Below are 14561 nucleotides of genomic sequence, written 5' to 3' on the forward strand. Positions count from 1 at the left end.
ACCTCTTCATGGTAGAGCTGACGGGTTTTTGGCAGACACAGAACACCTCTGCTTATACATGCCCTATAACTGGGTCTCCTATTGATGCAACTTCCAGAGTGAACCCTATAAAGGCAGATCTTAATTACAGTAAAGCTACAATACATGAAAATAATGCAGTTATTGTACATCAATATATGAATTCATTATGTTTTGCATATTTTTTTTCAGCAAAGCCACATTAATCAGAAAAAAAGATGAGATTAGCTAATGTCAAGTTATGCAGAGTCAATTTTTGACATGTGGATAGTATAAAAAAAGTCATCCGTAGTTCTTACCTTGCATAAATACCGCTAACCATGTCATGCTGGAGAGTGTCATCTGCTGACTTACTAGGCCCAGCCGCTTTGGAAATAAGCAGCACCACCAAGCCTCTCATCTGTAGATTGTTTCGACTGTCATACACAAAAGCCCTGTCAAGAAAAGACTCATATCAGCATTGCGCACTATGGAAATGTTAACACATAACATTGTGAGATGAGTGTTTACCGTATTTTCCGGACTATAAGGCGCACATAAAATGCTGAGAATTTCTCAGAAATAGAAAGTGCGCCTTATAATCCGGTGCGCCTTATATATGAACCCGACAGTAAAGAGAGGGGTTCATACAGGATCCTTTACCTCTATCGTGGGCGGCAGGGGTCGGCGGCGGCATACCACAGCACACACCATGCTCCTCCCCCCCGTGCGCCTAGGAATGAACTGAAAAAGTACGGTAAGGGTATGTGCACACACACTAATTACATCCGTAATTGACGGACGTATTTCGGCCGCAAGTCCCGGACCGAACAGTGCAAGGAGCCGGGCTCCTAGCATCATACTTATGTACGATGCTAGAAGTCCCTGCCTCGCTGCAGGACAACTGTCCCGTACTGTAAACATGATTATACTACGGGACAGTTGTCCTGCAGCAAGGCAGGGACTCCTAGCGTCGTACATAAGTATGATGCTAGGAGCCCGGCTCCTTGCACTGTGTTCGGTCCGGGACTTGCGGCCGAAATACGTCCGTCAATTACGGACGTAATTAGTGTGTGTGCACATACCCTAAACGTTTTGATTTGCAATTACAGCTGAACCAGTTGCAAGTTATTGTTAAAAAGTGTAATAAATTTTGACTTGCAGTCTGAGCAATGGTTTATTTAACGGTAATGTGCTGCGCCTTATAATCCAGTGCGCCTTATATATGAAACATGATTGCTTATAAGGCGCTCATAGAAAGTGCGCCTTATAATCCGGTGCGCCTTATAGTCCGGAAAATACGGTACTTGTTCTATGTTACAGAGTAATTGGACATAACCAACATCATCCCATGGCTGTAATAATAGTAGTATTTCTTTTAAAGTGCCATTAATTCCAGGGTGCTGTCCATAGGATATATAAATGGGTTCAATACATAACATGAGATAATAAAAACAACAAGTACAATAAACATGATCTTAATGACTGGTACAAAAGGAGTAACAATCTATGAGGTTAGAGGAAGAGACAGTAGGTGACGGTAGAAGCTGTTCATCCTTAAGTATAGTAGCGGCAGGGTTATCGTAGTTTGTAAGCTTTTCTGAAGAGGTGATTTTCAGGTTGCTTTTGAAGGTATGAATGGTGTGAGAAAGTCTGATGTGTTTTGGGTCAAGTGTTCTAGAGTATGGGTGATGCACAGGAGAAATTTTAAAGGTTATAATGTGAGTAACAGATCTTGTGAAGACCGGAGAATACGTTTGGGCAGGCATCAGGAGATCAGCCATATGAAATGTTAGAATCTCATCTTTCATATCCCACCACTGTTCTAGGTGGTCCACAGTTGGATATTTGGCTGTTGAAATGATCCCCCTTCCCTCCAGCTTTAGTCTCTCACACTGTGTGAAGCAGCTTCATGCTGATAGGACAGCGTCGAGGCTGTGTAGCTCCACCTCAGGAGAATCGCTGCTGTTGACACCCACTTGTCTAGAAGAGCCTAATTTGCATATTTAGAAAAAAGCTCATAACGTTTAAAATAAGAAACTTTTTGGGACACCATTTTCTCTAGCATTATCAGTGTGGCAGTGCCTATTAGATTAGCTAGGAGATTGGGCATTACTAAACTAGTGACAGATCCTGTTTAAAGTGTAGCTAAATGTTTGACAAACTTCTGACATGTCATAGTGACATGTCAGAAGTTTGGATTGGTGGGGTCTGAGCACTGAAACCCCCACTAATTGCTAGAACAAAGCAGCTGAAGCGCTCGTGTGAGCGCTCAGCCACCTCGTGTCTGTTCGGCTTTTTCCGGAAAGCCGATGTATCGGAGTACAGGCTCATAGACTTTCTATTGAGTCCGTAAACCAATACATTGATTTCCGGAAAAAGTCGAACAGACACGAAGCGGCTGAGTGCTCACACGAGCGCTTCAGTTGCTTCGTTTTAGTGATTGATGGAGGTCTCAGTGCTCGGACCCCCACCAATCCACACTTCTGACATGTCACTGTAACATGTCAGAAGTTTGTCAAACGTTTAGTTACCCTTTCAGTATAATAGTGGCAGGGTTATTGCAGGTTGCAAGATTTGATTTTCAGGTTGCTTTTGAAGATACGGATGGTGTGAGAAAGTCTGATGTGTTTGGTTCAAGAGTTCTAGAGAATAGGTGATGCACGGAAGAAATCTTGAGGGCGATAATGTGAGGAACAGATTTTGTAGGACCGGAGATTACGTTTGGGCAGGCATCAGGAGATTAGGACAGAAATGTATGGAAGGAGCAGATTGTGGACTATTACTGCAAGTAAATGTGGAATGGGAGAAGAATAGAAACTGGTTTAAATGGATGTACATTTTTTAAACTGGAATAGCGGACGTTAAATGCTTATGTGCTGCAATTGTCATCCGAAGACTCTTTCGGCTCGCAATTAAAACAGGAAAAAGGATATTGGGCAAGATTAAAGAGTAATTGTAAAGCACATTTTAATACAAATACTTTATACACAATATCAAAGTTTTAACTGAATTTTTATGCTGAATAAAAATGTCTTGACACACAAGATGCCTATGGCGTGTCATGCCTAAGAGAAGAATTTAAAAATCTTGACCAGATGGTATCATTGCCCAGAGATCCTCAATAAAGTTTCCCCTATGGTCTCTAATTTGTGTTGTCGTTGCAACACAGAGGTCGGCAATATGCTACATATATGGTGGGGTTGCCCTGTTCTACAATCATTTTGGCAAACCATTTTTGACATCTACCATCAAGTTACTGGCACAGCCCTCATGCCCACTCCTAACTTGGCCTTGCTCTCCCTAATCCCGGGTCCTCTTTCCAAAATAAAGAAGGGTCTACTTCGTGATTTTCTGACTGTGGCTAGATCTGTCATTGTTTTCGTAACTCAGTGAGTGCTGTTTTTTTGTCCGGAAATCTTTTTCTTTTTTGTTCTTTATATCTCCTATATTATCTGGATGGCACAGTGTAAAAGTAATTACATTGACTGAGCTGCTTTATTTGACAGTTTTTGTAGTTTTTCTATAGATCTGTCATTCGCAGATATTGGAAATCTCCCATCTGTCCACAATTGAGTGAATTGATTGCAGAGATTAATAACTTAGAACGTATGGAGTGTTTGACCGCAGAGAGAGTTTGGATCAGACCCTACTTACATGGTTTCCGTGGTCCGATTTTAAGAAGTCTCCGCATTGCACAGTGGCTACATTAGGCCTTATCCTGACTTGCTCTCAAAGGTATCACCTTCCTTAGACCCCGTAGACGGGGAGATAGTGAGGGACAGGGACACGGGACATTTTCACCTTCCCTGCTCTCCCCCACCTTTTTTTTCTTTACTTTCTCCCCTACTCGCCTCACTTTTTCTATTTCTTTTTTCTTCTTTTACATCTGTCCTTACTGTCACCACTATTATATATAGTGGCGCTTCTTTATTGGGTGCTGATCAATACAGTCGGCTGCGTTTCGTAATATATATTTGTAGCTGACAGCTAACTTTGGTGACTGATCTTATCCTGGTACCTTTCAGTAAGCCCAATGTACAATGGATAATTCGTTCCTACTTATGTTTCATGTGTATTACCAATTACATATATGGTCAGTTTCATACCAATACATATGTTACAATATGATCACATCTTTTGTGCTTGATAATATAGATGCTTAAATTATGTCTTTGTATTCTACTTTGTTAAAATGTAATAAAAATTACATTGTTTTAAAAAAAAAAAAACAACAACCCTTTGTCTAATCTTGAACAACCCATTTAATGTTTTGAAATGTCATAGTTAAAGTCCTGATATCCTTACAGGATTCTTTAAAAGGCAGTTCGTGCTCAAGAAAACTCCAATGTGGCTGAACTAAAGTGTGCAAAATACCCCCAACAGCAATGTGAAGATAGATCTCCCGGTATCAGAAGTGTTTGGTTGCAGCTGTTGCTGCTAAAGGTGATAAACTAGGTATTACATTTAGAGGGCAATTACTTTTTCACATTGGTGATATAATAGTTGGCTAAGTTTTTTCCTTTGAAATTGATCATTTAAAAACTATATTTTGAAATTACTACGGTTGTCACCTATCTAAAATATTTGTTTAAACATCTGAAACATGTGTAACACATTATCAAAAATAAGCTGCTATGTTCACACAGAGTTTTTTGACGAGTTCTTTGACACGGAAACCGCGCCGCAAAACTCGTCAAAAACGGCCCTAAAATGCCTCCCATTGATCTCAATGGGAGGCGGGGGCGGATTTCTCCTGCGAGCGGTAAAACCTCCTCGCGGGAAAAAGAAGCGACATGCCCTATCTTCGGACGTTTACGCCTCTGACCTCCCATTGACATCAATGGGAGGCAGAGAAAGCGTATTTGGCAGTGTTTTATGCTCGTGGCGCTCAATGGGCGCGGGTGAAAAACGTAGCGAAAAACGCCGCAAAAATCGGCGTGCAGGGAGAGGAAAATCTGCCTCCAACTTCCAAACTGAATTTTGAGGCAGAAATTCCGCCTGCAAAAAACTCTGTGTTCACATCAGCGTTGTCTTTCCGTTGAGGGGTTCAACATAAAGACAACACTGATGTGAACGGTTTGGATTTTTTCCAAACAGTGAATAAATTAAATACACTACTGTAGCTCTCAAAATCTTAAGAATGCACTTTTTCTGTCAACTATTTGCTAGCTAAAATCTGAAACAAATTGAAAACAAATTTCTGCAGAGTCAACTCTGTAACTATATTGTAAAACTCCAAATATAGTAGCGAATAAAAAAAAACAAAAAAAAAAACGCTACATCCCACTTCATTTTAATGCCTATAAGAACAATCCTTCCTATAGCCCAAGACGGACTTTTTATCTTGACAGGCCTCAAGATCTTGTTTAGTTTTTGGGACGGTATCCTACAGTATAACCTTAGGCAGCTGATAATGAACCGCTTTATCAGAGTGACTATATACCTACATGAAGATTTTTACCTATCATTCATTTTGATTCTTCCCAGAACATCTGCCCTCCTGACATAAAGATATGCTATTTCTGGCAAGAAAGCCAGGGGGGAAATAAACTTCAAGAATATGTACAGCGCAGCAGACGACAAAACCAGAAAGGAAATCGGTAAATCTAGGTTGTTTCCTGCTGCTTTACTTTAACTGTGAGATGCAGTTATGTGGCTGATCACATATTACTGAAACACCGGCCTTTATCATCCACTACAACCATCCTCATTACATACTCAGCATGTGGTGACTGCGGGAACTGTGAGGAATTGGCAAGAGGAGAAATATTTATTTATTATTTCTTTTTTTCTGTTACTTATATTGCACCAACATATTCTGCAGCGCTGTACACAGGTGCTCACTTACTGTCCCCATTTTGTCTTACAATCGAAATTCCTATCGGTATGTTTTTGGGGTGTGGGAGGAAACCCACGCAAACACGGGGCGAACATACAAACGCCATGCAGATGTTGTCCTTGGTTAGATTTGAACCCAGGACCCCAGGTAATAGTGATAACCATTGCGCCACCGTGCTGCCCTACTACAAGGGAATGCGTAGATGAATGAGGATGTGTCCGATATTTATGCTGCCCTGTCTGACGGCAGCATAAAGCAGTGACAGACACACTGATTTCAGCAGGCTGTCACTTATTAGTTAATGTTAAGTAGTTTAGGAGACTAAGAACTTATACTTGTGGCTCGCAGCCACTACTGCAAGTATGAGTGGAAGTATATTCATATATTTACTCTGCCACTGCCTCCAGCCAATGATTGACACTTTTCTCCCTATGCACAGCAATAGGGTGAAAGTGTCAATCAGCGGCCAGAGGGCAGGCGGGTCGATAGTGAATATGAATATACTTGGACCCGTGCTTGCGGTGCTGGCCGCATGTATTAGTTCTAAATTCTCCTAAACTACTTAACATTAGCTAGTTAGTGACAGCCTGCTGAAATCAGCGTGTCTGTCACTGCTTTATGCTGCCCTCAGACAGGGCAGCATAAATATCTGACCTATCCACTTTAAGCTTCGCATTTCTGCACATATAATGCACAGTTCTCCCAAGTATATATGGAGCTAGTTTGAGCAATTCCATTACTACTAATTATTTTTTATTCACAATTGTTGAGTTTTTCTCTTTACAGTATCAAAAATTTAGTTGAGTAAAAATAAGTTGGAGAGTAAGAATATTTTGCAAGCTTGAAAATAATCAACTATAAAACATGATTCTTTAAAGAAAACGCCACCAGTTTCACTAAAGGGTACATCCGCATGTAGCATAAACGCAGTGGAATTTCCTTATGGAAAAGACAAAGCGTTTTGCTAGAAATATTGACATGCTGCAGTTTGAGAATCTGCCCCGCTGGTCCATTTCCACATTTTTTTTCTGCAGATCTCATCTACTTTGCTGCTATTATATTACACTGCTAAATTTTCACACGGACATTCCAGTGTGTTTATGCTACATGTGGACGTACCGTTTTAGAGCTTTGGTTTTTAGTAATTAAAATTTAATAGGCAGTAATAATAAAATAACAAAAAAAATCAAACATTACATTACACACATTTATTATATAAAATGGTGTAGAATGCATTAGAAAAATGGTGCACGCTAATTATGTATGGTAGCATTTTATTTATAGCAATTTATGTGTTTTTTTTCTTCACTCAATTCACTGATTAACATTAACCCCTTAAGGACACGGCCAATTTTGGCCTTGAGGACAGAGCAATTTTTTTAGATTTCCCTCTTTGCATCCCGACGCTCATAACTCTTTTATTTTTTGTACGACGTAGTTGTATGAGACTTTGTTTTTTGCGGGATGAGTTGTACTTTATGTAGGTAGCATTTTTTGGTACAAGTACATTATCGTTTAATTTCTAGACATTTTTATTTTGGCGAAAATGCAGAAAAAAAGCAGTTGCGCAGCAGTTTTAATATTTTTTTTTATATACCATACACCGATCATCATAAATAATGTTATACATTTGTTGTACAGGTTGTTACGGTCGTGGCGATACCAAATATGTCTATATTATTTAATGTTTTGGGACTTATATTTTGAAAAGTTTATTTATTATAAAAAATGTGTGTTTCTGTGTATTTTTTTAACTTTTTATTTATCATAAAAAAATTGTTACATTCATTTAACTTTTTTTTTAATCCCATAAAGGGATTTATCATTTTGATTTTTATTTTGTAACTGTAATGTACTGGCATAGATCTATATGCCTGTACATTAGCCTGTGTACTGATTGTACGCAGGCAGTTGTTAGGGCATACCTCAGTATGCCCTAACAACAGGAAATATGTTCAGACAGACCTGGGGTCCTTAAATGGACTCTGGGCTGTCTGGCCATATGAGTTGTGGGCTTTGATCGCATCACAGTTATTTTCTGTGACGCGATCAAAGTGCAGTCCCCTCTCCTTGAACGCCGCGATCAGCTTTCATTGCGGCGTTCAAAGGGTTAACGGCAGAGAGAAGATGTTTCTCTCCTCTCCGCTGTCAGAGCGGGGCCGTGGCTGTGTATTACAGCCGTTGCCCGCTCTCAATCGCGCGCAGAGACGGCTGTCACACAGGACGAGAATGATCGTCCTAATGCGCGAAGTACTCGCCGATCAGGACGAGCATTCTCGTCCTGTGTCGGCAACCAGTTAATAGTGTGTTAGGCTCTGTTAACATCTGCGTCAGAGGCTTTGTTCGGAGCCACCGTCACAGATTGCGTCATTTTTGCTGGACAAAATAGCAGTTTGCAGGACAAATTTGTCAATTAAAATGATAGAATCCATGATAAAAACCAGACAGAACCCATTTAAAACCCATTAGTTCCTATCATGCGATGGAATCCGACGCTTCAGTTTTTATCGTTATACTGTTCCAGTGACAGAACAGACTGACGGAAACCTAACGCATACGTGCACATAGCCTAACCCTTATTGTACGTGTTGTAATGGTGCTAGAAATATAAAATATGTACATATAATTTACTGTTGTTTATAATGTTCATTAAATAAACTTATATATATATATATTAGGTAGCAACTGAAAGCAGTACAAATGGGCAAGTGTGAGAAAATTTGTGACTTTGAAAAGATCCAAATTGTGATAGCTAGACGACTGGGACAGAGCATCTCCAAAACAGCAGGTCTGAAACCGGTATGCAGTGGCTAGTACCTACCAAAAGTAATTCAAGGAAGGACATTTAGTTGGGCGGCGACAGGGTCATAAGCACTTAAGTCTCGTTGCGCGCAAGTAGCGAAGTCTAGTCTACCTGTTCGGATCCCATAGATGAGCTACTGTAGCACCCATTGCTGAAAAAGTTAATGCTAGCTATGATAGAAAGTGTCAGAAAACAGTGCATCGAAGCTTGCTGAGTTGACGCAGACTAGTCAGAATACCCATACTGGCCTGTGTTCACCACTGGAAGCGCCTACATGGGACACGTGAGTATTAGAACTGGACGTAAAAAATATACAAGAAAAATTGGTCCGCTCACCACTCAGTCGAAGTAAAGACACCACATTCCATGATTATTCGGTGCATGGGCAAGAGAGCTACGTCAGGAGTAGGTAGAGAAAAAGGAAAAAAGTTAGAGGTCCAGCACACGATATAATGTGAAAAAATACAAAACTGTTTATTTAATTATTTAACCCCTTCCCGACATTTGACGTATCCATACGCCAAAGTCGGGTACATCTATACGATGCGGGTGTCGGCTGTTTGTTACAGATGACACTTCAGAGAAATGAGCGGCATCGCAATCGAGCGCAATCCTGCTCGTTTAACTCATTAAATGCTACGGTCAATAGCGACCGCAGCATTTAAATCGTTAGAAAGAGGGGGACGACCCCCTCTAACAGCCCATCGCGCCCCCCGCAACACAATCGAGGGGGGTGATGGTTGCTATGGCTGCCTGGGGGCCTAATGAAGGCCCCCAGGTCTGCCATCTTTGTGTACCTGTTAAGCACTGCCTTAGGCAGGGCTTAATAGTTGCCTGTCAAAATCACGATGTACTGCAATACATTAGTATTGCAGTATATCGTGCAAGCAATCTAACGATCGCTGGTTGAAGTCCCCTAGGGGGACTAATAAAAAATAGTAAAAAGGAGTTAAAGTTTTTTTTTTTGTTTAAGAAAAAAAACCTGTAAAATTAAAAGTTAAAAAAAAACATTTTTTCCCATTTTCCCCCTAGAGCATAGTAAAAAAATAAACATAATTGGTATCGCCGCGTCCATAAAAGTCTGAACTATTACAATATATCATTATTTAACCCGCACGGTGAACGCCGTATATAAAAAAAATTTTTTTAACTCAGAATCTCTATTTTTTGGTCACCTAATCTCCCACAAAAAATGAAATAAAAAGTGATCAAACCATCGCATGTACATCAAAATGGTATTATTAAAAACTACAGCTTATCCCACAAAAATTAAGCCCTCATACCATTTAATCGACGGAAAAATAAAAAAGTTATGGCTCTCGGAATTTGGCAACACAAAATTAATTTTCTTTTTTATACTTAGGTTTGTACTTGTAAAAGTAGTAAAATATAGAAAAAACTATATATATTTGGTATCGCCGTAATCGTATTGACCCGCAGAATAAAGTTAACATGTTGTTTTAATTGCACAGTGAATTCCGTAAAAACGGCGCGCAAAAAACTATGGGGGAATCGCTGTTTTTTTTTTTTCATTTTCTACCCCACAAATAATTTTTTTCCCATTTCCTAGTACATTACATGGTAAAATAAATAGTGCTAGGAAAACTACAACTCGTTCTGCAAAAATCAAGCCCTCATAGTACTATATCGACGGAAAAATAAAGACGTTATAGCTTTTGGAAGGTGAGGAGGAAAAAACGAAAATGAAAATCTGAAAAAGGGCTGCGGCGAGAAGGGGTTAATGTCAAAATCAAAACAAGAAATTCAAAAATCCCGGGAGAGAACGCCTACGCGTTATGAACTTTTCAGTTCTTAATCATAACTGGACCATGAAGCAATGGAAGTAGGCAGCCTGCTCTGATAAATCATGTTTTCTTTCTCATCTTACCTGTGGAAGAGATGGCACCAAAATGAACTATGGGAAAAACACAAACCGGCAGAGGAAGTAAAGCTCTTGGCAATGTGATACTAGGAAACCTTGGGTCCTGGCATTCATATGGGTGTTACTCTGACCTCTGACACACATCACCTACCTAAACATTGTTACAGACCAAGTACACCCTCTCATGGCAATGGTATTCCCTATGGCATAGCTATAGGGGTCGCAGTGGTCGCAATTGCGACCAGGCCCAGAAGCCAGGGGGGCCCCCAGCCCCCCCGCACCACATCAATGAAAAGTAACTATAGTAATTGGGGCCTATGTAATAAACTACACGGGCCCCTGTTACTATAGTAACTGACAGCACTTACCTCTCCTCTATCTGGAGCGTATCGGATGTTCTGACATCACAGCGCTGTGCGCAGCGCATAACGTCACGATGCTATGCGCTGCGCACAATATCCCGACACTTGATGGAGTGAGGACCTGCGGCCGAAGAGGAGGTAAGTTTAATTTTAGTGTCTTGCTGATGGGTTGGGGTCAGACACCCGAGACCCCCGCTAATCAGCTGTTTTGAAGGGGTTGCAGCCGCTCGTACGAGTGCTACTTCCCCTTCATTCCGGTCACTTTCTCACACTGAATCGCCGACACGGACGTGTCAGCGATTCACAGTGTAAGCAAGTAAGGGAAATGAAGGGGAAGCAGCACTCGTACAGGCTCTGCACCCCCTACAAGACCGCTGATTGGCGGGTCTCCCGAGAGTGGGACCCTGACCCATCAGCTATTGATGGCCTATACTGAATAAAGGCCATCAATGTTTAGGGACTGGACAACCTTTAAAGCCTACCGTGTGTTGGGCTTAGATACAGGGCCCCAGCTTATACTGCATAAGAATACTGTCTGCTGGACCCTGTATCTAAGCCTACATTAGGCTTAGATACAGGGTCCAACAAACAGTATCACACATGCACATGGGCCCTGTATCTAGGGCGCTGTTCACATCACCGCTGCCCTTCCGTTGAGAGATTCCGTCTGGTTAACCCCTCAACGTAAAGACAAACGGAAACCTTAGCTTCCGTTTGCATCACCGTTGATCTCAATGGTGATGGAAACTTTGCTAATGGTTTCCGTTTGTCACCGTTGTGAACGGGTTCCGTTGTTTTGGCGGAATAGCACAGTCAACAATGCAAAACAACGGAACCCTGCCACAACGGTGGGAAACGGAAATCTTTAGCAACGTTTCCGTCACCATTGAGACCAATGGTGAGGGAAACTGAAGCAGAGGTTTCAGTTTGCCTTTCTGTTGAGGGGTTAACCCGATGGAACCCATCAACGGAAGGGCAGCGGTGATGTGAACAGGCCCTTACTAATGTTTTTATTTTGTGTTTTTTTACAGGTTCGGTTGTTGGACTACGTCGGATTCGAGGACTACTTCGATGACGCCTTTTTTATTCTCAATAAAATGGTTAATGAGGGTTGTGTGGGGGTGTTTTATTTCAATAAATCTATTTTTTCTATGTTTTTTTTAACTTTATCGCTGCCAACTTACTAATGGCCGCTGACAGATTGACAGCGTCCATTACTAAGGCGGGGCTTAGTGTTAGCCGGTGAAAAGGCTAACACTAACCCCCATTATTACCCTGGTACCCACCGCCACCAGGGGTGCCAGAAAGAGCCGGGTATGATCCAGTACCCGACCATCTGTAGTGATGGTCGGATACTGGGGTGACCGCAGGCTGGTATTATTAGGCTGGGAAAGGCCAAAAACAGTGGCCCTTCCCACCCTGGTAATGCTAGGCTGCTGCTACTGTGTTGTATCTGGCTAGTTTTTTATAAATAATTGGACAGCACGACGTTGGGTTCCCCCATTTTTATAACCAGCCAGATACAACATAGCAGCAGCAGCCTAGAATTACTAGGGTGGGAAGGGTCACAGTTTTTGGCCTTTCCCAGCCTAATAATACCAGACTGCGGCCGCCCCAGTGCCCCTCTGTCACTACAGATGGTCGGGTACTAGATCATACCGGGCTCTAACTGGTGGTGCTGGGTACCAGGGTAATACTGAGGATTAGTGTTAACCTCTTCATGTCTAACATTAAGTCCCTCCCCCTTAGTAATGGGCATTGTGAATCAGCCAGCGACAATTACTAGGGCGGTACTTATAAAGTTTAAACAAATACAAAGACATAGATAAAATATTTTATTGAAATAAAAATTCCACACAATCCTCGTTATCCATTTTATTGAGAATATAAAAAAAACGCAGTTATCAAAGTAGTCCTCGAATCTGAAGTAGTCCAACAACCGAACTTGTAAAAAAACAAACACACAAAAATAATTAGTATCACATCAAAAAGGAAAATAATTATTATTCTTACCTTTCCTGGGTCCAGCGCTGGAGCTGCAATGCCAGCGAGCTGGGCCCTATATCTAATCCAATCATGTGTGATACTGTCTACTGAGCCACTGTATCTAATCCTATCATGTGTGATACTGTCTGCTGGGCCCTATATCTAATCCAATCATGTGTGATACTGCGTGCTGGGCCCTATATCTAATCCAATCATGTGTGATACTGTCTGCTGAGCCACTGTATATAATCCTATCATGTGTGATACTGTCTGTTGAGTCACTGTATCTAATCCTATCATGTGTGATACTGTCTGCTGGGCCGTATATCTAATCCTATCATGTGTGATACTGTCTGTTGGGCCGTATATCTAATCCTATCATGTGTGATACTGTCTGCTGAGCCACTGTGTCTAATCCTATTATGTGTGATACTGTCTGCTGAGCCACTGTATCTAATCCTATCATGTGTGATACTGTCTGCTGGGCCCTATATCTAATCCTATAATATGTGATACTGTCTGTTGAGCTGTGTATCTAATCCTATCATGTGTGATACTGTCTGCTGAGCCACTGTGTCTAATCCTATCATGTGTGATACTGTCTGCTGAGCCGCTGTATCTAATCCTATCATGTGTGATACTGTCTGCTGGGCCACTGTATCTAATCTTATCATGTGTGATACTGTTTGTTGAGCCACTGTATCTAATCCTATAATATCTGAAACTGTCTGCTGAGCCGCTATATCTAATCTTATCCATAGCTTTAGGGTCGTAGTGCTATAGATATGCTGTCTCCCCATATATATATATGCACATATTCATACACGCACACATTTTGGGGGGGGGGGCACATATGTATTGTGGCTATTCCCCCTGATTTTTTTAAGTCCTTAGTGGCGCCCCTGGCTGCTAGTGCTGCGTTGTTGGATCACTTAGGAGACCCAGCAATGCAGCTGAGAGCTGCGGGCCAACGGCCGTGAGAAGTTTTTGGGGCGGGGGGCCCAAGAAGAACCTTTGCATCGGGGCCCATGAGCCTTTAGCTACTCCCCTGGGTATTCCCTAATGACAGTGGCCTCTTTCAGCAGGATAATGCACCCTGCCACACTGCAAAAAATGTTTAGGAATGATTTGAGGAACATAGCAAAGAGTTCAAGGTGTTGACTTGGCCTCCAAATTCCCCAGATCTCATTCCCATCGAGCATCTGTGGGATATGCTGGAAAATCAAGTCTGATCCATGGAAGCCCAAACTTGCAACCTACAGGACCTAAAGGAAATGCTGCTAACGTCTTGGTAATACCCCAGGACACCTTCAAAGGTCTTGTGGAGTCCATGCCTTAACGGGGGACCTACATAATATTAGGCAGGTGGTTTTAATGTTATGGATGATCTGTGTTTTTATATAGATAGATAGATAGATAGATAGATAGATAGATAGATAGATAGATAGATAGATAGATAGATAGATAGATAGATAGATAGATAGATGATAGATAGATATGAGATAGATAGATCTAGCAACACAAAGGAAAAAGGAAGCAGCACTCCAGGTAAAGTGACTACAGTGGTTTATTCACTAATAATGCAGACAAGCTACGTTTCAGCTGCTCCTTGGAGCCTTTATCAAGCAAGTAGGAGTTCCACCATAGACTTCTTCATATATATATATATATATATATATATATATGTAT

General features: G+C 41.4%; 1 protein-coding gene across 1 annotated transcript in view; it reads right to left on the reverse strand.

The window, feature by feature from the left end:
• Positions 1 to 14561, reverse strand: part of PDSS2 (decaprenyl diphosphate synthase subunit 2) — a 309174-nt gene that overhangs the window by 191226 nt on the left and 103387 nt on the right. Inside the window, exon 3 of the mRNA XM_075864214.1 lies at positions 318 to 452. Within this exon, the coding sequence (XP_075720329.1) occupies positions 318 to 452 (135 nt within the window). The remainder of the gene's footprint in view (positions 1 to 317; positions 453 to 14561) is intronic.

The sequence above is a fragment of the Rhinoderma darwinii genome, chromosome 4 (genome assembly GCF_050947455.1).
Source record: "Rhinoderma darwinii isolate aRhiDar2 chromosome 4, aRhiDar2.hap1, whole genome shotgun sequence".
NCBI classification, from domain to species: Eukaryota; Metazoa; Chordata; class Amphibia; order Anura; family Rhinodermatidae; genus Rhinoderma; species Rhinoderma darwinii.